The 27536-nt window shown below is 47.1% G+C and overlaps 1 protein-coding gene across 2 annotated transcripts; it reads right to left on the minus strand.

The window, feature by feature from the left end:
• On the minus strand, positions 1 to 27536 carry LOC135399820 (uncharacterized). 2 transcript variants are annotated; one of them, XM_064631560.1, is made up of 4 exons: positions 26188 to 27536; positions 5866 to 5937; positions 5682 to 5771; positions 1 to 1685 (listed from the first exon to the last, which is right to left on the minus strand). In XM_064631560.1, exons 1-4 carry the CDS (start codon positions 27118 to 27120, stop codon positions 1578 to 1580), a joined length of 1203 nt encoding a protein of 400 aa, XP_064487630.1. In that variant the 5' UTR covers positions 27121 to 27536; the 3' UTR covers positions 1 to 1577. The 2 variants fall into 2 exon arrangements, with proteins under 2 accessions (XP_064487630.1, XP_064487631.1); XM_064631561.1 differs by lacking the exon at positions 26188 to 27536 and adding an exon at positions 21548 to 21600.

Genomic DNA, 27536 nt, shown 5'->3' on the forward strand with positions numbered 1-27536 from the left:
GAAATATAAGGATGTGTGCTGAAACTTTTATTTTTCCAGTGAAGAATGGTGTGTAATCACATAGGCGAATAAAAACGAAGTACATTTTCCTAAGAGGCTCAATAAAGTGGTACATCAGAATGCGACGACAGCGCACTAAGTAGGAATAATGAAGGAGCTGCGTGAGTTGTTATAATTCGTGCTCTACAAGCAAATGTCAGCGTCAGCTTCACTCTGCTCTGCTACAATGTTACGTGGCAAACTTACGTTACGTTGCACTCCTCGCGGGATGAAAGATGGCGTTACCTTGACACCGACACGAAAGGCACAGAAGTCATCCGTTGCGTCGTTCGTGATTAGCGGAAGAAACCGCAGTGCACCCTTTCCCTCTCCCTGATTCGAACCCAAGAGGTACCCGGGTTCGAATGCTGGTGCCGGCTGTGCTGTCTGCGCTTTTTCCTGGGCTTCTGAGGCTTTCTGGGCTTCTTCTCTGGGTGTCTGAGAAAAAATTTTCTCAGACACTGTTAGACATATGTCGGCACGGTTCGCTTAGAAGCGTTTTTCCCAGACATTTCCCAGACATTCCCACATTTCCCAGAGCGTTAGTAGTGACGTTGCCTCCCCTCTGTGAGGCCGACAATGGCGGGCTCTTTCAGCACTACCACCACCTCTCACTCTCCTTCTCAAGAAGGCTGACATTGCGGAACGGGCTCTCATTGGTCTCCTGAAACGATTTGTCTAATCATCGCGGGAGATCGTTTCAGGAAACCAATCTGAGACCCGTCCGCACTGTCGCGCTTCTTGAGAAGGAGAGGGAGAGGGCAGGCTGTAATTGCGGTTTCTTTCGCTCATCATTCACGATTGACGCAACTGATGAATCACGTTTGTGTTTGCGTGAAGGTGACACCTACCGTGTATTCACACAATCAAAAATCCTGAGAATACATCAGGGGAAGCAGAAGATATTTCGTAGCAGACGACAGTGTCGATGGTGTCGTCTGCTATGCGCGTAGTGCGCCACTCCTGATATCCCGTGGTGCCGTGCGAACGCTCAACGTAAGACGCGGCGGGACTTCCGCCCCGTAAGCATTTCTTTCTTATTCATCCACTAGAATATTCCCTCGAGATGTCGCTCGCGTGAATACACGGTTAGTGATCCCTTAAGTGCATGCAGTCACTCGTACAAGTGTCGTGCGGTGCATGCGTTTCGACCCCCCCCCCCAGTTTTCACTCCGTGAGTCTTATACTTTCCTGTATGTGTGTGTTTCTAGGAATAGTCCGTCACACCATACTCTTAAAGATGAACTTCATTACATAGCATGCTCCTAGCCAACCATCAGCCTATGTGACATCGTTCTCTGCCCTGATTTGTTGAAAACAGGAGGCGTACGCCTTTTTGTGACACTTATGCAGAAATGGCAGTTGTCACAAAAAGGCGCATTGAGTTGTGCGCTGCTTGAGTTGTGCGAGTTGAGCGCTACTATTGAGTTGTGGTAAACTGAGGAGTAGTGGATCGCGTGCTCAAGTGACTTGCCGAACGAGTTGTTAATCAAGGTTCTCGTCTTCTTGTCTGGCTTATGTGCACTGCGTCCGTTGCTCTACATGCCCGTTGCATTGTTAGAACCGCTGGCGCTGCTCAGGGCTGCAGAAGCTGTGCTGTCCGATTGGTACAGGATAACCGTGTACGTAATGATGGCGCTTGCAATCTGAAATAAAAAAACGGAATATACGGAAAAATGTATTTACATGTTACGCAGAGGTACAGCTCCCGTCAAAGTTAATAGTAACACTGGAAAAAAATTCGGTATCGTTTACGAGCGTGATAACCAGGGAAACGTAACGGAATATTTTTCGTTTCCGTTACCATCTCCGTTACTGGCCCTGATTTGTTGTTTCTGTTTCAGTTTCGGTTACCACCATTGTTGCTTACGTTTCCGTTACGATTCCGTTTCGGTTTTCGGTACCGCCCCCCCCCCCCACACTTTTTGTTCCTCTTCTTTCTTTTAAATGGTTTGAGACGGTGACTTAACTTAATCCTGAAAACTTAATCCATCTACGTTCTGAAGTCCCTTTTGAGGAATCCTTGGATACATGCACACAAGAGACAACGTTTATTCAAAATATACATATACGTGATTTCTATGAACAGCTAATATGAACGTGGCTTTCAGGAATGTTACTCACGCTTACAACTTACAAGTCACCATAAGCGCATAAGAACTATGCTTCTTCTATTTACTGTATACTACTTACTTCTATGCTCCAGTTTGATAGTTCATTCTAGTTTTAGTTCTTCAGTTAATTTTCGTTTGCTTCATTGAGGTATATTTCATCAGTGTATCTGCACGATACGGTAAAGAATTGCAATAATTCGGGTCCTGCAGTACCGATATACGTTGTGTGCGGTATACGTTTCTGTTACCGTTACCTGCTATATTTCCGGTATAATACCCGTTTCCGTTTCTGTTACCTTTCCCTGGTGATAACAGCCACCCTGGGGACAATGGGGGAATGTTAAGTGAAGAAAATCCTTCCGTTAAACTAACAGAATAATTTTGTTCAATCGATATTTCCTCACGGCCCCAAGGGTTGCTGTAATCGCGCTCAGGAACGAGACAATATTTTTTTTTCAAGTGTAGTTATTATTAACTTTGACCGGGACTGTACGTTGCGTTCTAATTACATACATACAGGGTGCTTATTGTTATCCTTTGCAGAATTTTTATAAAAAGCTACGATAGCAGCATAGGTGTCGTTCTCGCAATTGAGTTATATAGCCAGGTGTAACTACAAGATGACTAATTACATAAAATCCATTAATTAACTTTTTAATTAGGGAATTTCGTGCAAAAACGAGATAGCAGAACGGGAGACAACCCTCGTTGAAAGCCGTTCTATCGTTTAAAAATCCTGAAAAGAGCGCGTGCCGTGAAATATCCATCCCTGAATTTCGGTATGCAAATGAACCGATACTGAAAAAGCCTGCCTGGCTGACCTTTCCTTTTTACCTATCTCTTTTTTTTTTCGCAATAAACATATCCCCCCCAGCTAAAAAGCGCGCCTGAAGAGCGCGTCGTCTACGTCGACGGAGGCTTATCTGGGCCGGAAAGCGGTTTATCTGGCCAGCGGGTCGGCACCTACTCCAATCATCTCCATCTCTCCAAATCACGTGGCCCTACGACGTGAAACGAGCGCTGCGCGCCCTGCGTTCCCGGTCCCCGCGGTTTCGGTTTCGGCTCATTTGCATATCAAAATTCGGGGATGGATATTTTAACGCACGTGCGTGTTTCAGGAGTTGTTAAACGTGGAATGGCTTTCAACTAGGAAAGTCTCTGATTCTGCTATCTCGCTTCTGGCCGAAATCCCCTAACGAAAGAGTTAATTAATGATTTTTAGGTAATTAGTGATCTTGTAGTTGCATACTTTCTTCGATATCATGTCTGCCTGGCCGTATAGCTCAATTGTCAAAAACGATATCTGTGCTGCTCTCATCATTAAAAAAAAGAAAATTCTCTAAAGCACAAAAGTAAACACGCTGTATTATAACCGAAATAGTTCCACTTGTATCCAGTTGACGTGCAAAACAAAACATTTTCCCCTTAGTTCTGTTAATGAAATCGGGTATATAGAATGGGGACCGACAATACGAATGTTGCTTGATCAGTCGGTGAGGTGCCAATCTTAATTTTTATCACGTCAACGTGTGACGAAAAAAAAAAAGAAAAATTGGGTAGAGAGTAGCTATAGTTACGGAATTGGAAGTAGTAGCACTGATTTTCTTTGGGCAGTACTCTTACAGGAAGGACAAAAATCATTTATTTGCTTCCGGTCCATTCAACTTCACGAGTGTCCCTTTTGTCACTTCCTTATCAATCGTCAGAATGGCTTTCGCGCCACAGAGGCTATTTCGACAATAAGGCAATTCGTTGTTCTCATTCCATGTGCGGAACTTAGGTTGGCGAGCGCATACGGGTGAATGACAGTTTTGATGTAGGCTGAAGGTGCATGAGGGTCAAGCACAAGAGCAGGCGCACACAATAAGGCCTATAAGGCCCATAACTGAATGGGCAGGTCAAGCGAATAAAGCAACAAAGACATCCCTAAATTTAGGATTGCGTCCGAATATCTTTCCTAGAGTTGCGAGTGCCGTACCTTGCACAACACGCAATTAGGTCGAGACAACCTGTTCGTTCAATACGAGGTAAGAGGAAATTTTCTGAAAATAATTGAAGAACACGTGGACTGTGTGCGAATTTGTTCCAGTGGCTTTATGATATTATTTGAGCTTATATAGTGGAATGCTACGCAGGAAGAAAGACAAGCCATCCCGCAAAGAGAGCATGACAACAAGACGTTTTGTACGACATTCCTCACTACTCGAAGTGAGCAGTAAACAAAACGAAATGGCGGTGTATACTCTGATGAAATTGCATATATGTAGTGCGAGCCGGTAGAGAAACCTGAATGATTCATAGGCTTCACAGTGGCTTCATTGTGGCATAGGCTGCATAGGCTTCATCGTGGGCACACGGAAAACACAGACAGCTTCGTTTCGGATTGTTCGGTTTGTGCAACGGTGGAGGATAGTGAGCATATTATAATGCACTGCAACTAGGTATGCATCTCAAAGAGCTACACTGAAAGCTACACTTGCTCGACTGGACAGCAGGGTCTTCGATATAGTGAAGGTGTTGGGACTTCGGGCACCGAACACGAGGGATGCTGCCTTGGCGGCACTTGTGACATTTGTTCAGAGCTGTGGGATGGACACAACCTTCTATGATTCTTTGTGCATGATCTCGGGATAATTGTGGATAGTTGATAATTGTGAATAGTGGACTTCTGAATAGTGAACATGTGAATAGTCAATAGCGAACCTGCGAGTAGAGCACATGAGAAGTATTTTTGGGGGTTGGAGTGTGTGTGAGAATTTTTGTTATAGGAGTAGCAGAACAAGTCGGGAGACGAGTTCAATTTCTCCCCACTTTTTTCCTTACAAACAAACAAACAAACAAACAAACAAACAAACAAACAAACAAACAAACAAACAAACAAACAAACAAACAAACAAACAAACAAACAAACAAACAAACAAACAAACAAACAAACAAACAAACAAACAAACAAACAAACAAACAAACAAACAAACAAACAAACAAACAAACAAACAAACAAACAAACAAACAAACAAACAAACAAACAAACAAACAAACAAACAAACAAACAAACAAACAAACAAACAAACAAACAAACAAACAAACAAACAAACAAACAAACAAACAAACAAACAAACAAACAAACAAACAAACAAACAAACAAACAAACAAACAAACAAACAAACAAACAAACAAACAAACAAACAAACAAACAAACAAACAAACAAACAAACAAACAAACAAACAAACAAACAAACAAACAAACAAACAAACAAACAAACAAACAACTCAACGACTCAAAAGACTAGTTATCTGTGTCGTTTTCCACACCCCGTACTTCGACGCTGCGTCAGGGTGATTGATTATGAATGCGGGATAGTTCAGCGAGGCCTGAACATTACAATTATTATGACGGGCCTTGCCTATAGTGTCCTTCACACGAGCTTCATGCACACCTCAAGCTTACGTCCGTAACATACACAAATGTGTATATGATGAAAAATGTGGGATAATGCATTGTAGCCTGGCCCTCTAAAATTTACGTACCGAGACGATGAGCGGCGGCCCGACCGTGAAGAACCCGCAGCCAGAAAAGGTGAAGTCTTGGTTTTGACAAGTGTGACGAAACTGCTCAATCTAGAAAATCGAACGGATAGCCATGAGTGTTTAGTCAGGCAAGACGTAACGGTCGACTTTACTGGCCGGCATGAAACGCGTGTCGCGGTCTTACCTGATGCCTGACTTCTGGAGGGTGCTCGTGCGAGACGAGGAGCTTCGTCAAAACCTGCCACGTCTTCTTCGCCTGCAAGGACAATATTTACTCGCTTTACGAGTGTATATTCCACGCTCGACATATCTCTCGTCAAGATGCCGCATCAGTTCATCGAATGCGCCTCGATGTGACTTTCACAGCACAGTGGCGTTACCGCTTGAGGCAAGTTGCCTCTCTCCACTGCAGCCACTGCGGTGCTGTTGAAGATCTAGAACACATTCTTCTCCATTGCCCACACTACCAATCTTCCCGAACCGTACTCTCCCGATCCCTTAACGAGCTAAACTCTCGCCCCCTCTCGCTCACAAAATTGCTTGGTCCATGGCCACATCCAGCCCACCAACGCTCTGTCCTCAAGGCTCTCTTCACCCCTCTGGACACCACAGGGCTACGATCCTTATTGTGAAGGGGCTCAATATTTTATTCCCTGCATCACCACCAGCAATGCGGTAGAGTATCGCCCCTGGCGATGAAACTCCCCAGTCATCATCTCGTAATAAAGTTGTTTTTTGTTTTGTTTGTTTCCACGTCCAGACGTTGCTCTGCCAGGGACTCATCGGAAAGTTTCCGCTCGAAGGTTGAATGTTACGAAAAATCGCATTAAATTTATCGACCACTGCACGCTCCCAGCTGGTGCTTCGCGTGCATAAGCGGCACGCTTCCGTTTGCGAAAGCTTTGTGACGGATCCACTAAAAATAAAAATAAAAGAAGACGGATAAAACTCGGTCTTTCTTTTGTTGGTAACATCCCAACAGTTAACAATTATACTCGAAGGTAATGCAGTATGTTAGGCACCAGCATAACACAAGTTAGACACCAGCAGACACCAGTTAGACTCGCGGGTTCAATCCCGGCAAAGAACGGTGGCAATGTTGGGGAGATAATCATTGCTTCTAGCACCGTGTGTCGGAGATTTCCGGTGCTCGTCAAAAGAACCCTGGGGGGCCAAAATTATTCGCAGCCCTACCCTGCGGCATGTGGCCACACAAAAGTGAGCGGATTCATTTTACGTGTAATTCTACTTCCAATTATTTTATTTATGCTAGACACCGAAGACAAAAACGAACTCCACCGTCAAGGCAAGCGCCGCCGTTTCAGATTTGAAAGCGGGCTTTGACTGCAGTTCCTCGCTTACATTATCCAGTGTAAGGCCCGCTAACTTTCAACACACAACTTACTTTCAGAATTAGACTTATTGTCTGCCACTCTGACAAGACAAGAGCACATTTGTCACTACACGGTTTCTCGTGAATTTGAAGAGCCCCGCAACTGCATCAACAACGTCACAATTCTTATTGTCCTGCCTACTTAATTTATTTAGCGACGTTGTGAAACACGCAAATATCCCTACAATTGTAAAATCAGTTTAGGCGTTAACGAAGACCAAGGTGTCTTTCAAACGAAACTTCTCCCTTTTTTTCTCAGGATACCGTACCACTAAATTTCTTCCCGTTCGAAGCAATCAGGCAAGACACCCCGAAGAACTCGTGCAGCATGTCACCAGGACGGGTGCCCGGAGACCCTTGACCCACTATACATGGCGTCGTGACTTCGAAGCGACTTCGTACTACCGCGTGACGCCGACGAGCGAGCGCGCGCAACGACGTTGACTGCCTTAGCCTACCTGCTATGGCCGTATGCATTTATGATCGTAACCGTTAAGGCCGTAAGTGCGCCCGTCTGACAGCGGTATAAGTGTTAATACTGGGCTGCACGCTTGGCGCTGGAGTAGAGCACGCCGTAACCTTGACGTTGCACGATGGCGCGTGCCGGCACACCGAAACCTCGCGCGGTTCAGTATCCACGGACGTTGCTATGGTGACGCACGCGCTCAAGGAAAAGCATGTCGCTCGGTTGCGCTGCCTTACGACGGAATATATACATATGCATAAGAAGGGTAACGCAGCGTTGCAGTAGCAGACTGGTTGCGTCACGCCACTCTGCTCGACTATGCAGTACAAACAGGCTTAATTAAAGGGGCATTAAAGTGCAACAATTTCTCCTCTGTTGCCGTGCCTCCGAATGCGGTTCCTTTTGGGTTGATGTCAACGTAACGGCATCTTTCATTGCATTCTTAAGCCCTAAAAAGCAGTTGTAACCGCTTACCTCTTGCTGTGGTAGCCCTGCGTACACACCCAGCAGAAACATGTCGACACACGTACAGACAAAGGCCACTTCGCACCGCAAACAGTACTCGCTGTTGTTACTCTGCTTCAGTATGTCATAACCCCAGGGTGATGCGCTCGTAATGTTCAGAAGAAAAAAGACCGTAATTGACAGGCTCAAAATCTGTCGCGTCTCTTGAAAAGCAATGCCTAAGGCGCAGAACAACTTGTGGATCTCGGCGAGCGTTCTACCGTTGACGTGACACGTTTCCTGAGCATCCATTCGAACTATAGTGCTGTTGATGCGTCGCAGAAAGATGGCGAAAACGCTGCTGAAAAACAGAACCCAACTTGCAGTAACCATGCACACCGGCTCCAGGACTGTGAATGCGAAGACGGCGTAGAACAGTTCCAGGAGGTACATGGATGGCCGTGATAGGAAAGTGTCGTAGATGCCTGGGACGAAGGAGGTGAAGGTAGCAATTGCGAGGAAGCCGTTCTGTAGGAAAATAACCTGAACAACGCCTTTAAAAGATACACCTTGTGGAAGAGATCTTTCAATTGTCATCAACGAATTCGCTAAACCCGCAAGCCTGCGCGGACGCGAGAGGCAAAAGTAAATGCTGGACATTTGAATTCCGATGCAGCGGGTGCTGTACAGGTACCGTGTCCCTTTTTCGAGTAGTCCTTTGCGCTCCATGTTGAGAGCAGTTACGTACAGGTGCGCGCAGACGGCGCATGCGTAGACGACCCACGATGCAACTGCATAGCACGTGTACCAAAAGTTGAACGGGACTGTTGCATGTTGACCTCCCTGCTTGTCCGCTACGCGTACGAAAGAATAGCCGATAGTTTTATGGAAAAGGCACATACTACGAAATGAACGCAAAAAGGTGCCGGGATTTTTCCCTCCGGGCTTCATGGTACAACTACAATAAACAAAAACGACGAAAAACGTTTCGGCACAGGGTAGATCAGTATAGAGAGCGGTTCCTAGATCGCTGTACGCTATTGTGGACGATGCGCGACGTGGTGAAATGCGTGATGCTATAGAGTGAACGGATATTTGTCCCTGCTTTCTGGGCTTAATATCGCGCGACACGAAGGATCAATACCAATTTTCTCAACGTGAGGACGGTGGCGTATGGACAAATATGAAGAAGGCGTTGTCTGCAACACTGTCGATGCGAAGAGGGAACACGGTAATTTGATTGAAGAGTAAACAGCACAAAATGCACGAATAAAACTCGTTGTCGAGAAGTCACAACAAGACTGCTTAACTGGGAAACAGAAACAAGCACGCAAGCAAAGAAACGATTGTTATAAAGCAGCTGTCCTTTTGCACGCACGATATTTTAAGAGTAAAGCGAACCCTTCTTCGGAACCAAGAATTTTTTTTCAACTAAATTCTATAAAGCCCAGCCGTTTGTAGTCGCTGTTCTGCTGTCGTAGTGGACTTAATGTTTGCGGATTTCGTGGCAAGGAATTTCGTCCAATTTCGAAACACGACAACGGCAGTTATTTTCTGGATAATTTAATGTCCCGCAAAAAATTGGCAGCGATGACAGGAAAATACAGGGGAAGTGGAACGTAAGCGCTGCAACATGCATCGGAGTTTCACGAAGTCAAACCGACCCACTTAGTGTACATAATTGTTGCAATACATCAGTACGCGTTGAACACACTTGGGCAACATTTACACATCGACTCCACACTCATTGGAACATTATTTCGTCGTTCCACCATCGTTTTCAACTCAAGGATGCATCTTGATCGTCGTACGCCCGAGACGACCCTGCAAAGATTTTATTCCACGTAGGTGTCGCAGAAGCAATGCACAGAACGCGCGGCGCAAAATTGAGGTCTCGCGAATGTACTGCACATCGTGTACTCCACAAACTAGCCAAGTCTTATGTTTCCAACTGGTGCGAGTGTGAAGTCGGAAGCAGGGATATGAATCTTCTATGTCAACAGTGTAGTGGCGTCAGTGGGACCGTTGGCGGACACTGAAGACGATGCGCGAGAGCACGGCTTCAGTGCTTCTTCTGGCTTACTGGAAGCACTGCTTCCGACAGGAACTGTCTGGTCCCTATTTCATTTTTGTTATGCCACGCATATCAGCTATCTCAAACAGGAATGAAAGACTTAAATGTGGCCACAAAACTGAATCTGAAAGCAAAAACATTTTTATTCTACACTTTACGTCTGAGTACTGTTCGCGATACGCTCGTCTGAAATAGCCTGTCAGTACTTATTGTTTCCTTGGTTGTCATCGAAAATGTTCTGCCAACGTTGTCTTTAATGGTGGATCATGTGCAGCACGTGTTTATTGCTCGAAATAAATTATCTTGCTACACCTGGAGATTTGAGATGGGATAAACCACGGGGTGTCGATTTCAGAGAAGCGTGTCGCAAGAAGTACATGAGATAAAATGGTGCTTTTCAGCAAAACTGTCAAGGCAGGATACTCCTAATATAGTCCTCTGGTGTCACTTCGGTAAGTACCAGAAGACAAGGAGTCCCAGGAGACCTGGATGCCAGCGCCATACGAATATTCCGCTCTAGAAGCAGCGCGGAAGCACACCAGTGGGAGCAGTATACAGAATATGCCAAAAATTGCTCACCTCCCTTTGAGCAGCAGTAGCGCACACACAAAGCACAGCAATTTCCGCGCTCATGCTTCCTAAACCGATCACGTCGAAGTAAAACGAGCTGTGTCCTTCCCCCTGGTTATTCAGCAGGTAATATCCCCAAGGAGCAGCATTGAGCACGTTCAGCAGTATTCCCACCACCAAAGACACTCTCATGATATCGTTTACTTCACTGAAAGAGCTCCAGAGGCAACAGTAATGGCGGTGCAAGACTCTAATAGTCCCAGACCTTTCGTACGTTCGCATCACTATGATGAGGTCCAATCCTTCATTGAGCGATCTCAACAGACCTTCGAATGCCTTAGCGAAATACATAGCCCAATTGATGCATGTCATGCATGTCGTTTCTGCGAAGATGAAGCTGAATAAGCCGTAGAGAAGCTTCATATGTGTTGGTCCCATGTAGTCGTCGTAACCACCAATTTCGCCCGATATCGACACTACTGAAGCTGTGGAGACCACGACGTTGAGCAGGACAATTTTAATGGCGGTACCACGGCCCTTGCTACTACAGAGGCGATCCTCAGTCGTGCTTATATCCCGAATGACGTTTAGGAGCCTGTACGATTTCGTGAGCACCGTAGCAGCATTAACTAACTGTATACCTAGACAGCGCACAACGTAGAACTCCAAAATGGCCTTGTCCATCACCCTGGAAGGGCGACCGTTTTCCGCAATGCCGCGCATTGCAACGTAGTAACCGTCTTCGATCATGACGAAAAGGTAAAGCGTCCAAGATGAAATAGCGTAAATGAGATAGGGTCCTCTCGTCGTGCAAGTGATGGCTTGTCGGTGGCCCGCTGTTGAACAGGAGAAGAAAGAGTATCCCAAGGCTCTGTGGAATGTGTTAAGGACACGAAAATCTCGTTTGAAAGCAGAGGGGCGGACCATACGCGGGAGCGGTGCAACTCGGCCTGTCGGCATTGTACTTGTACTCGGGGTCTTCTGCGGCCACGAGAATACTAAGCAATCCTCCTTATCGTCACGCGTGCAACGCAGCAGCATCGGGAGTGTCAATATATGCACCTGCAACTCTTGACAAAAAGGTGATGAGGAAACCGCGTGTCACGTGCAAATTGGTCTGGCTCTAGTCACAAGGAGCAAGATTGGTAATCTGCCCTACGGTTATTAGCTATCGACTTTCGTGTTTTCCTTACAGTTAAATGGATTGAAAAGGCGTAAACATGGGCGTGCCGACCAAGCGACATTAGGTATTACATCTATATTGTTGGGTATTAGGTTTGTAGCTCGCGTGCGTGCGTTCTGGTTTCGGTAGGAACTGCAGCAAACGAAGTGCTTCGACGAACGAGCGCTGCTGAGGCAAATACCCAGTTTGGTAATCGCTCCACGGTTTCAAAAGGACGGCGCGCTTTGGGTTCGTTCCTAATATTAACTTCTCGCCGGTAGATGGAGATACGTGTTCAACGGCACGTTCCTGTTGCCCGTCATAAAATTGTATTGTGTTTGCTTTCTTCTTTTTTTAACGGTTATTTTCGAATGAACCGCAATGGCACGACACTTAGAAAGCAGTGCAACGGAATGAGATGGCCTGATACCAAGAGGGAGGCACAGACTTTGCTGAGAGAGCAATGTTGGTATTGATGTCAGTTAAATAAGGCGTAAAGTTCAGAAATGAAGTCACCAGCTGAGAGCCATGAGACGAGACATTCCTATACCTGGAGCCTCATGCTCTGTGACAAGCACAGATCTGTCAGAATAAATAATTTTTGAAATATGGTATACTACTGTGTAGAATGCGGCATCAAAAGCATAGGGAAAGCGCGTAGCACACGTGTCTCAATGTATGCATCTCAAACAGCTATACTGAAAGCTACACTTGCTCGACTAGACAGCAGGGTCTTCAATACAGTGAAGGTGTTGGGACTTTGGGCACCGAATACGAGGGATATTGCCTTGGCGGCATTTGTGAAATTTGTTCACAGCTATGGGACGGATACAACCTTCTAGGATTCTCTGTGCATGACCTTGGGGTAATTGTGCATTGCGAATAGTGGATAATTGTGCTTAGTGGACTTCTAGTGAACATGTGAATAGTGAATAGCGAACATGTGAATAGTGAATAGCGAACTTGCGAGTAGAGCACATGAGAAGTACTTTGGGGTGGGGGTGGGGTGTGAAAATTTATGTTAGGAATAGCAGAACAAGTCGGGAGACGAGTTCAATTTCGCCTCTTGTTTTTTTTCTTACAAACAGATAAACAATGTGCTGTGAACGGTGTATGTGCATTTCACGGTCTACCGTCGGATCTCTCATATTTCAATTACAAAAGTATGAATTTCCTGATGTAAAGCTGTATTGGATGAAGCAATTCAACATACAAGGACAAACACAACAATGGCAACGATGGGAGTGCCTGTTTCCTAACGTTGCTTGGTACGATGAACAGATGGTAGCTATAGCATGGCGTAATTGGTAGCATATCTGACCGGCAATCAGAGGGTCTGGGTTCGAACTCCGCCCAATCATTTGTATATATACGAAGATTTTCACGAGGAGTGCCCCGACATCCCTAACAGTTTCGGCCACGATGATATGCGTAGTAATCTCCTCCTCATGTGAGTACTCAACAACACGAAGCCGCAGTTGTTGATCACGTTCAAAGGGAGAGACGCAAGCACACCCAAACACAAAAGGGTAATGATAACTGACTTTGGGTCGCGAGGAACATGGTCATCGTCAATGTGACATACCCCTGAGGGGAACTTTGTTCGTCAAATTTCCAGTGAACCAGTATCATCAAAAATTTTAAATAAAGAGAGCTACGAAAGATGCTATTATAGGGTGTTGATCTGATGCATGTACACAGGATCAAATCAATCGGAAGACGATCATAGAGTGGTCTACGACACCTTACCTCATTTTTTGGTGCTCTGGAATATACCCCGACTGCTATGAGCTCAGCGCACATTGCAGCAAGTCCAATAATATCGCCAAACTTGTTGTGTCCGTCAGCTCCCGCCAGGATGTAGAATCCCCAGGGCGACGCGTTGAGTACGTTTAGAGGTACTCCTATCAAGATAGACACTTTAAAAATGTCGTTGCATTGCAAAAATGTCTGGTGTAAGCCACATAGCTCCTTGTGGATCTCTTCAACGTCTTGTGGACGAATCTGATTATCGCCGGCAAGAAATTCAATGTCCCTGTTAACAGCAGACAACAATGCTTCCAGTGCTTTACTGAAGTACATGACCCAGGCGAAGGACACCATACATGTAGTCTCAACAAATATAAAGATGAATGCGCCGTAAGCGATCTTCACGTAGATGGGCTCGAAGACTCCCTCCAGTCCAGCGATTTCACCAGCAACAGAGATTATGGACGCTATCGCAATGATCACGTTTTGAAGGACGATGTTTATCGCGGAAAAATGCAGATTCGTATTTGGGTGCAAACGCTGGTCTGCATCTTCACAGCGACGGACTAGAACAAAGATAGTCCTTGAGAACACGAGCACCGTGTACGCGTTGGCTAGCTGAATACCAATGCCACGGAAGAAGTAGAAACAAAGGATCATTTTGTCTATGCCTCTGATGTACCTGTCAGGTTTATCTTCCACACTTTGGCATAGCGTCAGTATGCTGTACACATCATGTACCATAACAAATAGGTATAGCGTCCAAGAACACAAAGCGTACGCCAAGTACGGGCCGTTCGTTTTGTAGACGAGCTCTTCTTGGCCATTTAGTTCAACCCACGAAAAGAAGGAATAGCCCAAACACCGGTGGAAAGTGCTTACAATCCTAAAGCCAGACATGAAGTACGACCTGTGGACGGGCCTCTTCACGGATGCGAGAATACTCATTATCAGCGTTATTTTGTTACATCCGCCGAAGGAGTCTTGCTCACCACAGCGGCTATGAAAACTGTATCCACAGGGATGTCGAGGCGTGTCGTGCCACAAGAGGCTACTGTGAGGGCGCTGCTCGCGCTAATGGTTAATAACGAAGTGTGCGGACCTATTAGGATAATGAACTGGCCGCCGTGCATATATCTACGTCTTTTTGCTGAAGCAGACGGCGAGGTGACGCCACCCTTGCAAGGCCCGTTTGCATAAAAATTGTGCAAGGAACCTGACCGTATCAGGAACGTCCTTCAGCTATGGTGAGCTCACCATACTTCAGCTTCGTCGCTTAGCCGCATGTGAGGCCCACAACGGCGAGCCCTTTCACCATCACCACCACCACCATCTTTAGCTTCGTCGTCTTCTAGTTCGTGCCAAACCAGCCAAACACACTGCCCATAGCTGTCCAAAACAAAATAAACCTCGCTGTGCTATGGCTGTGGCTATGGGTGTGATGTGATGTAATTGAAAAATAAAAAATAGAAAAAAAATGTGGCTATGTGATTTCCCGTTATGTTAGGCTCCTAGCAGTGTTTTTGTGCAAACGGGCCTGACTTTGACCATCTAAAAAGTCGGACAAACTAAATATCTGAAGGTCTACTGAACACTTCTGGCGTGTCCTTGGGAGACATTTCCCATGAGTAAGGTTTCTTGTTTTCGGCGATTTATATTTTCGAGATTACGAGGTAGCGCTATTACAGGTAAAAGAGAGAAGGTAATTAGCTAATTGGAGCAGAGTTACACGTAAGGTGCGAAAGGGAGAAGGCATCTTGTTGTCTTATGATGTTCTAAGCCGATTCCAACTTGTACCACTGTAATTTCGTGTTGCTATCTTTTTGCCGCGTTTCGGGAGGTGTCAGAAAGTATAATAGCCGAAAACGTCTTGTGAATGCTTCAGGTCAGCCTCCTAAGACGTGGGGCGACCGATTTGTTCTGTACTGTCACCAAAATGTTTCGCGTCGTGCTTAGTCACTGTGTTGTCCTCTTAGTGGGTTCAAGGTGGAGACTGAGGAATGCCATGATGCTGCACGTATTCATGCCGCGCATGTCGTGTCCCCTGTGCACGTTCTCCCTCAACCAGCAAGAGGCGTTTAGTAGCACCGCCCGTTATGTGCTGACACCTTTCGGCTGGCCAACAGCATGGCCCACTTCATCGTCTCTCGTATGGTGCGACGTTTCGACGGGAATTCCGCGGCCTTTTGTTCCTCGACCCTTCCGGCGTGCCGTTTTCGACGCCCTGCACAATATCGCCCACCCGGGAATCCGCGCAACTCAGAAGCTCCTCCAAACTCGCTATTTGTCCTCACATGAAACGGGACGTTCGGGCCTGGGCACGGTCCTGCTTGGCATGTCAGCGTGCAAAGGTCCAACGCCACACCACCACGCCCACTGGCCGGTTCCTTCCTCCCGATGCGCGTTTCGACAAAATCCGCATCGACTTCGTTGGCCCTCTCCCACCGGCTCACGGCCAGCGCTATCTCTTGACCTGCATTGATCGGTCTACAAGATGGCCAGAGGCCATGCCGCTACCCGACATCACAGCCGAGACAGTTGCATCCACCTTCTGACGTGTTGGATATCCCGCTTTGGGGTGTCTTCAACGATCACCACCGATCGAGGCCGCCAATTTGATTCGCACCTTTTCAATGAGCTCTGTCATCTCCTCGGCACCCATCATATTCGGACGACAGCTTACCATCTCGTAGCTAACGGCATTGTAGAGTGGTTCCACAGACACCTCAAGGCCGCCTTGTGTGCTACGGGCCCTTCGGTACCCTGGGCCGACCGTCTTTCCCTTGTCCTACTGGGCATACGCTCGGCACATAAACAAGACCTCCGCTGCTCTTCTGCTGAGCTCGAGCCATCCTCAGATTGCCTGGAGCTTTCTCCACGCCCATTACCCCATCGGCCGTGACCGACCTCACCTCTTGCCTCGACCGACCCGCTTCGGGACGTCGCTGCAGCCCCTACCCGCACAGGCTCCCGCCGCACAGTTTTCCACAGCATGGACCTAGACTCCGCAACTCACGTCTTCGTTCGTCACGACTCCGTCCGCCGTGCGCTCAAACCTCGTTACGATGGGCCCTTCCTTGTGCTTGAACCTGCTGCCAAATTCCGTGTCCGCCTCCCTCATGGACCTGACAATGTATCTTTGGACCGCCTTAAACAAGCATCAGCAGCTGCAGACACCCCTAGTTCGCCTTCCCCAGACCCTCCACCTCCTGCTACCCCCCCTGACCCGCGACCCATAACGCCTGTTCGTCGTGTACGCTGGAAGACGCCACTCCTTCAACGTCTCACCTGACATCCGTCCATCTGCCAGTGCCTCGCAAGGGGGGTGGAAGCCCTTGTAGCACCATTGTCATGCTCAGCATCTGCCTGACACGAGCGCGAATTCCGAGCGAGCGCGCAGTTATTAAAAGATGACCTTTGACTAGCAAGGCTGTCGTTTGGTTCTTTGTAGCGCACCTACAAACCAACGAGGGCGCGACCTTGAGCGCGTCTCAAAAAGTTACGGGGCGTTTAGACGGTGTCTTTCCTCCTCTGAGGGCCGCGCTCTCACTCCTCTGCTTAGGGAATGACGTCACGTCGTCGGAGCTTCCGCGCCCGCGGAAGCAGTGCTGATCTTTAAAATTCGTTAACTTAATATCCAGGCACTGTTCGGTCGAAAAAAATACTCGAAAAAATAAATGAATACTCGGGTACATTGTCGGCCGATGCCGAACATGGTGGTGTCGGTTTCCTAGATGGGTCTCCGGATGCGACGTCCCTTTAAACACTGCAGGAGGGCAACCCTCTTAACGCTGAAGTAGCTCCGGTCGAAGGGGTTCAATGGACGCAGCACGTATGCTCTGGCCCTAGAATTCTAGGATTCTACTGCGCCCAGGATTCTGAAAAACGCTGTACCTGTTGCACAGAAGCTTCCGTAAAGATAAAAAATATGAGCAATTTTTATCGCTTAAAGTCTGTGTATTTGATTCCTGATTTATATTACAGCGAGGACAGCTAAAATGGCACCCTACCTGTATCTGATATTTCAATGGCAGCACCTGATGGCAATACTGACGCCAGAAAGAAGAAGGGGGAAGAAATGGGGATGGGAGTCGCGGCAAAGTCGGACTGCCAACCCCAGGACGCCTACACACGGTGAAACGATTAATACAAACAGATGAATGAGTTAAAGGAGTGCAAGTGAGTTGATGGAGTGCAAGAATACCTGGCACCTGTCTCACCTGATCATTTGCGGTGCTAGCGTAGATACCAGTGGCAAGAACTTCGCCACAAATGCCGACAAACCCAATGGCCTCGCCAACAACCTCGTGCGTCGTTCCTGCCCCCTTCAGTATCCAGTAGCACCAAGGTGCAGCGTTGATAAGGTTGACGGGAAACCCCACAAGGATGCCCAAACTGAGGACGTTCTCGCAACGCCTAAAGGTGTCGCCCAGCTTGTAAAACAACTCGTGTAACTTCGCCATCGTTTCCACATCAACTTCGCAATCGTCACAGATCACGTTGAGCTCGAGGTTAATAGCCCGGATGAAGTCTGCGAACGTCTCACTAAAGTACATCACCCATGTGTTGGTGATCATGCAAGCAGCTTCCGAGAGAACCAGAGAGCACGCTACGTACATGATCCTCCTGATAGAGTCCAAGGAGTACACGTCTCGAATTGCCAGCACCGAAGGGTACGTCGAAATGAATAATAAGAGAGACACCGTAACATTGATCCAAAGTATGCGTCGTGCAGGGTTGGTCAACGTGGTAGGCCAGAATAACATTTTGTCGATGCTTCCAAGACTTCTGGCAACTTCCAGAATCTCTCGAGAGTGCAGCAGCAGGATTGCGACGTTCGATGCCTGTATAATAATGCATCGTATCGCGTACAGTACAAGAACTGCTGTGTCAAGAATCTTCGTCTCGGGAAAGAGCACGAGACTCTCCAGCACGTCGTACGTATTGGTTCCGAGAAACAAAGTCCAGGACAGCACAGCGTAGAGCAAGTAGAAGCCGACCAACGTGCATTGCAGTTCTTCTCCGCTTTGTTGAGTCCCACGCGAAATAAAAGAGTACCCGAGTATCCGGTGAAGACGGTTGATGAGAAGGAAGCCGTCGTAGAAGGAACGCTGGTTGTAGCATACTGCGAAGGATGACCTCCTGCGCTGCATCGTGCTTTTGGTGAGGCGTTGCGGAAGATGTCGCCGGACGCCGTCCACATTGAATGGCGCTGATGGAATAGGTCTGTCGTTTCGGAAGGGAGGGAATCATTTTGTTAATTGCGTCGGTGCAGCGGCAACAGGAAGGTTGGGAGGGGCGCCGTCCAGTCTCCTCCTAATGACTCTGAAACATTTATCCCGAGAGGACAAGCTCCCCCGCAACGGGATCCTCCTTAATTTCTTTACTACTGTTCTTTCAACTCGTCGTTGTTTAAGGCACCTTTCATCTTCAGTTCATATGCCTGCAGCGATTTGTGAGCCAGCAAACAAACACAAGCACAGTAATTTCAACAATCTTCTTGCAGCGGAAGCGTCCTCAATGCGAACTATCATCCATGAACTCCGCCCGGAGAACAGGTTTCTACAACTTGCGCGTGCAAATACAATGAACTTATAATTACGGCAGTTTTTCTCAACAGCGAATATGACAAAGAAAAAAAAAAGGAATCGTGCTGTTACTTCGGAGTACCGCGCGTCTCTATTTCGTCCGAGATTCAGGAAAACAAAAGGACATCACGTGGTTGCCGTTACATTTGAGTGCCTACACACGGAAAAATTGACGTTCCAGTAGCCTTTAAGTAAAACACAAACAAATATGTAAAACGTCAGTTTTGTCGAAAATTGGATTGAAGCAAAAATTACGCTATGGAGGTAAAGATCAATCACACCTGCTAAAATACACACCATCTTCAGCAGCCGTCCGAAACCAAGAAGTGCCGTGAACACGTCGACTGTGGACATTCCTGTGCACTGGATCCAGTCGAACAGTATGACTCGATCAACACTTCGGGTAACACCAAGTAGGGGAACGTGAGGCACACTAAGACGAAAAAGTTTGTCGATTTTTTGTATTTTTGTACAGGAAAGAGAACTTTGCATATGTAACTCCATTGGCTAGAACAAATCTTGTTTTATACTGGTTATACAAAATAAACGTTATTTTTGAAGAGAAACGTCCGACAAATTGTGAAAATAAGACAGCTAACTCTTGTATATGTCTGCCTCAGCCTCCGACAGACTATTACAGCCAGTGGGGGAGTATGATACCAAGAGCATACAACGAATTAATTGAAAAGTCAACTTCGAACGTGCAGCAGTGCTCGAGGCGTCAGCTGGCGGGAGCGCACCGTGGGGTATGCAAGACGTCAACAATATCGCTCCTATCAGGAACGTCGGGATCGACAAACGAATTCGGTCTTTTCTTGCTCTGCCTCAGAAAACTAGCTTCGTATTCCCCGGTGGCATTCTCTCTTGTCACAAACTCGACTTTAAGTAGAAGCCGTGCTATTCACCACCCTGGAGTACATTGCTCAGTGTGCCCCATGTGCTCCCGTAACACCGTGCCCCCATCACACAACTATTGAGATGCGCGTATCAGCATGTGCCTGAGCACGAGCAAACAGCGTAGCATTTTTTTGTTCTAATTCTCAGTGATTCCCCTTTCATCTACTGCAGTCATAACGCGTGGGATTCAAATTCAAGTTACTATTGTTGTACCACAAAGAAACGTCATCAAAATATTTTTCCTCGTCGAAATACGTCCGTCAATACGGTTCGCCTACCGATTGCCGATTGCTTGCCGATTTGCCTGAACCGATGAAGATATCGCACTGTTTGACGGACACAGTTACAGTTTCGCTTTCCTAAGGTTCCCGAACGAGGCAGATATCAGCATTGTAACACTCTGCCCCATGCCTCACTTTGCCTCACGTTACCCTACCGCACACGTCGTTTCGAAGCGAGTACATAATAAGCGCTCTGTGGGCCATTAACAACATGTAAATGACACAAGAACAGACCGTGTAGACCAGGTACAAACTTCGCCCTTTGCACACGACACGTTCTGGTTCTGCACTGTCCATGAGAACGAAGAACAACCGAAACCGAAACAACTATGAAAAACACTCAAATCTCGGAAACGATACACGAAGCCCGTCGTGTTGACCGCTTGTCTCGAAGGGTATAAACACTCTAACTGCTGGATTTGGCTATTGCAAAATTGGGAGAAAACTGGGTGAGTACGGCAATCTCATTGGCCGACGAGCTGAGGTAAACTGTCCCGCTAAGCATTCGACGTTTACTGGGACAAGTAAAGTGGTACACGCATCAATTTCCTCCGCGGGCGTTGGCAGCTCGCTTTCATGCATACTTTAGTGAGATATATTATTTGGATAATGGTAGGAGGTGTGGTTCTGACATCGCGCATTTTGGATAATTTCATGTTACCTCGGCTCATGAAGCTAATCGATTTTGTTTGAGATGTGTTCGTTCTACGAAACGGAAACGACGTTGTCATCAGCCCATAGGACCCTACTTCATAATCGGTACGTGCCAGACAGCAGGCCTCAGGAACAGGGAAAAGGTCCGACACTCTTTTCTCCCTGTTTGTATTTTCCAGCTCAGACCAATCCAATCTGACACGCGTAGCTGAAGCTAACAAATTATTCACTGTCGTTATTCCGTCAGGTCCTCTTGTCCGACAGAGTGGCATTAACCTCGCTAGGATTCTACGAGTAGACGTCTCGTACTCAGAGACTGAACAGAGACTGAACGACAGAGACTGGACGAGTTCAAGGGTGGTAGATGTAGAGAGGGTGAACAAAACGAGGACGGACCCATGGTTGAGACTTCTCAAATTTCCAGTTTCACTCATTGCGTGCGGGACTGTCCGTGACGCTAATAGTGTTACAGGCGGAGGCGTGTGTTTAAGTTCATTTTTCGTGATTTTGCTACTTTGCAACGTTTCCGGGGCATTAGAGTCACGTACATTCGGTCTTTTAAAACAGGCATTGACGTAGAACACGTACCTCTGTGTCAGCAGCTCTTGCGTAGAGTCCAAGCATTGACATCTCAGCGAGCATTGCTGCGAATCCAATAGCGTCTCTAAGCCTCTCGAAATTGTTGGATGCAATGAGTAGATAGTACGCCCAAGGTGTAGCGTTCATTATGCACAGGGGAACCCCTATCAGTAAAGGGACATGAAATATGGCGTTGCATTCTTGAAAGCTCTCGTATAGGTAACACTGTTTCATGTGCATTTCTTCCACACGTCTCAGTTCAACATCAGGCGCGCGCAGGAGAGAGTGGATTTCCTGATTTCTCTGCCGGAGGAATTCGTGGAACAGTTTGGAAAAGTACATGACCCAGGAGAAACACACCATGCAGGTAGTTTCAACGAACAAGAAGCTGTATACGCCGTAACTGATCTTCAGGTACACCGACGACATGTAACCTTGAAATTCAATGATGTCACCAGCTATAGCGACAATTGCCGCCATTGAGAACAAAATGTTATGAAGCACGATGACAAACGCCGAGCGACGCAGTCGCGTTCTGCGGTCTAGCTTGCGTTCGTCATTATAGACAGCACGCATCATCTTGAGAATCTTTGGTGAAGAAAAGAGGATTGTAGATGCATTCACAAGCTGTACCCCAATGCACCGAATGAAGTACAAGAGCAACATCACTTTATCAATATTCCTGAGGGGGCGACACGAGTACATCGGATCGAGTACACAGTAGGCGGTTTGTCCCATCACGAACAAGTACACCACCCAGGAGCACAACGCGTAAAGAAGATACGGGGTCTTCGTTTCGCAGGAAACGACGTGTCGCCCATCGCGCTTGGTCCAAGAAAAGAACGAGTATCCGATACATCGATGGAAAACGCTTAAAATACGCAGGCCGGGCACGTCCTCCACTATGCTCTCCGTCGCCTTGCTGTGCATTGTCGGACACATTGTGAAAGGTAAATTTGCTGAACCACCGTCCGCTGCTGTTTACGTCTAATGCACTCTTTGCATCATTGCTGTACCGTTTCGATGATCAAAGTCTTACTGGTTTCCGGTGCACACCTCTCTTGAAACAATGCGTACCGGAAGCCGGGCTTCCAGTGATACTGGTCGGCAGGGCGCGAGGTCGTACGGATGATGGGGACGAGGAGGAGCTGCATGCTACTATGGAGACGGACACGCCTCGCCCCGTATCGTGAAGAGGCGAGTGACGTAGACTCCTGGTGATGCCACATAGCAAACTTGTGATACAGGACGTCGAAGACCGGCTCTGCTGTGCGGTAGCTTGAGAACGCGAAGCTGCATCAACGTAGCAGTCCCGGGCACGGTTGTCACATGCTTTGTGACCGATGTTGGAGCAGAAGTTTGTGGTTTTGGTGGCTTGGGGGGGGGGGGGGCTGTATTCTGGCTACTTTAGCGGATACTTCAACGTGACGTAGTAGTAGCGCAAGGTTGTAGAGGCGACAAACAAGGGGCTCATGAGTGCTTCGTGCACTGACACGGCATGTACATTAAACGGTTCAACTGCGAGGAACATGACTCCTGCAACTGTTGGAGAAGTTTATTCTCACAAGCAGCAGCCAACGCCTACAGCAGAGTTTGGGGCTCACGCAGAAATACTTTGAGGGCTGCATTACTTACCCTCGCTGACTTGAGATCCTTCCCGATTTGAAATCCTTCCTCTGAAGATTCGATACCTACCGTTGCCCAATCAGCTTGTTTTTCTCTCTTTGTGGAAACCCGTGCATTGCAAAATGCCTCGAACACGGGCCGTCTTAGTATAGCGACGGCTCGTGAATTTAACAAACAGCTTCGCCCCACACGATCAGATCTCTGTCACAGTTTCTACACTCAATCACGGAACAGGTCTTCCCTCTGCTTTTCCAGATTTTGCACAGAACTGTAGCACAGCGGCAAAAAAGGTCGGAAGCACTCACGTAGGCAAAGGCACAAAGGCACTCGCAGAAGGCAAGCAATGACGTGGCTACTGTGGCGCCATCTATTAGCGCCCGAAGCAACTTGCTGCTGTAAACGGTCTATACCTCCGCGAGCGGAGAATGTAGACATCCCTTTGGGCTTGTTGGTGATAGACTTATAGATGGTGATAGACTGATAGACTGGGAGGCTTGCCTGATCAAGAAAGCGGGCAACACGTGTGTTAGCTCGGAAATCTGGGAGGCTTGCCTGATCAAGAAAGCGGGCAACACGTGTGTTAGCTCGGAAAGTATTTCGATATCTGAAAGGGAAAGGGAGTTCCTGTTGCAATGATTATAAGCACTTGCCATGTGACATGTCAGTAAAGTTGTTGAAAGTGAGCGCTCGATGTTGTGTGTGTCTGTGTTCGTCCTGGTTTTAGCGCTTTTACGTTATGGATGGTAGACAGTGCATTGACTGTGGGGTCTCCCAAAATGTGGCGCATAATCGGATACGTGGAAGCTAAGTCACATGTTTCCTTTCCGCGAGTATTTAATGCGGTTTTTAAATAAACACGCACTCCTTCTCCATTTACGTCACTGACACTTCATTTCGAAACATGATCAGTGTGCAACGGGGAGTGTAATGGAAGCACGCGTAATATATTTTTGGTCGGAGCCGTAATGCGACCGCGCGTGCCGATGGCCCGCGACTTCAGATTTGTGATTGTGGGTGGGGTTGTACTGCGTAGTGACTCTAGTACTGCGACTTTTAACTTGTGTCTGAGGATTAACATAGTTGTTCTAAACCACCATGTGGCGACTTCTTAGAATGTGCGTTTTTCGATTGAGAACTGAAAGAAAATGTACGAGAGTTGCAGCGGTCCCAAGTCACTTCTGAGAGTCGCCTGCTCACGCCGGTGCACTAGCGCGCGCAAAAGCAGACGATTTCTGTATCCTATCACGGACTTTCCCGCAGGGCGACGTAGGCGTTCTTATTGTTGCCAACACAGATCGTAGCATGCTTTGTAATCTTTATCAATTTAATTGGTTATTTAATAACCGTGACGTGCTTTGTCGGGTAAATTTGCAGTGTTCAATTTTCAACAAAGGGCAATCGAATGGTACACTTTATGAGAGGGGCAGGGGGTACGAGAGACCCTTTAAGTTCATTTGTCATGATTTTCGACTTTGCAACGTTTCCTGGGCATTAGAGGCACGTCCATTCGGTCTTTTAGATAATAATAGATTAGATTTATTTTACGTCTTTTAGGCTGAGGTGTTACGCAGTTTGGTTGATACAGTGGCGGCAGCAAAGCTCATCTGGTCATGTGATTAAAGTATTCCTAATATTTAGCAATCAACCAAGTAATTCGCAGGTGCGACTGGGCTTGTTCTTTTTCCGAAGGCTTTCCGTGGAAAGAGAGAGCACTTCACCTTCATGCAATTTTCTTTTTTTCTTTCTTTTCTTAATAAATATATCCCCCCCCCCTATAGTAGGAAAATTTGGCGCCAGGTTACGCACTATAGCTAAGTGGACAGCCATTGCTATCTTTGCATAACCCTGCTTCTCACGTGTCTCCCGTCCCCGCACTTTTTTGACGTCTCGCTTTTGTTGTTTTTTTCTTGGGAGGGGTGGCTTCATTGCTGGTATAAATGACGTGGGGCACTAAAAATAGCATCACGCTAAACGGTGACTTCAGCTTGTTACAGTCTCGGTATCTTGATCGATGGCGTGGCATTTGGGCTCTGCCGAATATTTTCTTTTTCTTGTCCCACTTGTGCTGAATATAACCCATAGAGATACTGAAGGTGATTCTTCGTGGGAGAAAGTTCTTGTCGAACTTCATTTAGGAAGCATGTAGCCTCTTGGCTCTTAGCCCTCGTGTTCCTACAGAGTGGCGCTATACTGCTTGGATCTTCGACCGTGTGTTGCTCCACAAAACGGGTCAAAGCATGGCGAGCAAATACACCACCACCAAAACGCGACGCGCGAAAGTAAAGGACTAGGAAATAAAAAGCAAGACCATGAACTTCTGCTTTCGGTGCCACAGTCAGATTACGAGTTGTTATGGGAAAATGTATTACGTACGTAATACACAACTTGTACTCAACAAAGAGTTAGCATTATGGAAGTCAGGGAAAAAGTATAGTACAACCCGTGTTCGGCTTTCCTTTCTTTTTTTCTAAATAAACATATCCCCCCCCCCTCATTAGCGTTACTAGCGGAGGATCCGCTCGTGTCGGTCATACCAGAAAAAAAAGAGAATGAGAGTCCTGACTCCGGTTCCTGTGTTGTGAATCGGAAGTTCTTGTTCGTTCGTTCTTTGTCGTCAGGTGGACCATTCTGAAGCTTCGCGAATCTCTCTACCTTTTGTGTAATCGCAACTAGTTTGCGTTGATTTGTTATCTTATATCCCGGCAAAAGCATACAACTAACATTGACAAGTCCCATCTCGTCGTCTAAGTATATCCCATCGTTCGTAATGAGCCATTAAAGACGACTAGTCACTGTTAGTTAGTTACTACCCTAGTTAGTTGTCTGACGCCTAATCTCTATTCAAGTGGGAAAATGTTGAAATTCCCACTCTGAGAGGTCTTTTATATAATTCCATATCATCATTTCCTTTTCAAGACCGTGTAGCGACTTCGAAACACAGTATTCTATTAGAACTGATGACATAACAAAAATTGTCGTAGGGTTCTAATAGCATCGAACAGGCATCGACGTAGAACACATACCTCTGTGTCAGCAGCTCTTGCGTAAAGTCCAAGGACTAACATCTCAGCAAGCATTGCTGCAAATCCAATTGCGTCTCGAAGCCTCTCGAAATTGTTGGATGCAATGAGTAGATAGTATGCCCACGGTGTAGCGTTCATTATGCACAGGGGAACCCCTATGAGTAAAGGGACATGAAATATGGCGTTGCATTCTTGAAAGCTCTCGTATAGGTAACACTGTTTCATGTGCATTTCTTCCAAACGTCTCAGTTCAACATCAGGCGCGCGCAGGAGAGAGTCGATTTCCTGATTTCTCTGCCGGAGGAATTCGTGGAACAGTTTGGAAAAGTACATGACCCAGGAGAAACACACCATGCAAGTAGTTTCAACGAACAAGAAGCTGTATACGCCGTAAATGATCTTCAGGTACAGCGACGACATGTAACCTTGAAATTCAATGATGTCACCAGCTACAGCGACAACTGCCGCCACTGAGAACAAGATATTAAGAAGCACGATGACAAACGCCGAGCGACGCAGTCGCGTACTGCTGTCTAGCTTGCGTTGGTAATTGTACACAGCCCGCATCATCTTGAGAATCCTTGGTGAAGAAAAGAGGATCGTAGATGCGTTCACAAGTTGTATCCCAATGCAGCGAGTGAAGTACAGGAACAGCACCACTTTATCAATGTTCCTGAGGGGTCGACAAGAGTTCGTCGCGTGAAGTACACAGTAGGCGTCTTGTCCCATCACGAACAGGTACACCACCCAGGAGCACAACGCGTAAAGAAGATACGGGGTCTTCGTTTCGCAGGAAACGACGTGTCGCTCGTCGCGTTTGGTCCAAGAAAAGAACGAGTATCCGATACATCGATGGAAAACGCTTAAAATGCGCAGGCCGGGCACGTCGTCCGCTATGCTTTCCGTCGCCCTGTTGTGCATGGTCGGACACATCGTGAAAGTCAAATATGCTGAACAACCATCCGCTGCTGATTACGTCGAATGCACTCGTTGCAGCATTGCTGTACGATTCGATAATCGAAGTCTCACTTGTCTGCGGTGCACATCTCTCTTGAAACAATGCTTACAGGAAGTAGGGTTCCGCAGACTCAGGTCGGCAGGGCGCGAGGCCGTGCGGGTGATGCGGACGAGGAATGCTGCAGGCTACTACCGGAGACGGACACGCCTCGCCCCGTCTCCCCGTCGCGTGAAGAAGCCAGTTGCGCAGACTAGTGATGGGCCGAGAATCAATGATTTGTTCTTGGTGAACGAATCAGTAGCTTGAACTGAGTGAATCGATCCACCTGCCCTAAAAAGATTCGTTTATTGATTCACCTTCAATGAAAGTCCTCAAAGACTACAAAGAAAAA

The sequence above is a fragment of the Ornithodoros turicata genome, chromosome 7 (assembly GCF_037126465.1).
Source record: "Ornithodoros turicata isolate Travis chromosome 7, ASM3712646v1, whole genome shotgun sequence".
Classification (NCBI taxonomy): domain Eukaryota; kingdom Metazoa; phylum Arthropoda; class Arachnida; order Ixodida; family Argasidae; genus Ornithodoros; species Ornithodoros turicata.

Excerpts from the sequence above, each read along its gene's own strand:
- LOC135399820 (XM_064631560.1), bottom strand. The coding sequence starts at position 27,120 with ATGTGTCCGACCATGCACAACAGGGCGACGGAAAGCATAGCGGACGAC. Across the intron at positions 5,938-26,187 it reads CAAGAGCTGCTGACACAGAG|GCGAAGAAGACGTGGCAGGT; the intron begins GTATGTGTTCTA and ends TTGTCCTTGCAG. Across the intron at positions 5,772-5,865 it reads CTCCAGAAGTCAGGCATCAG|ATTGAGCAGTTTCGTCACAC; the intron begins GTAAGACCGCGA and ends TCGATTTTCTAG.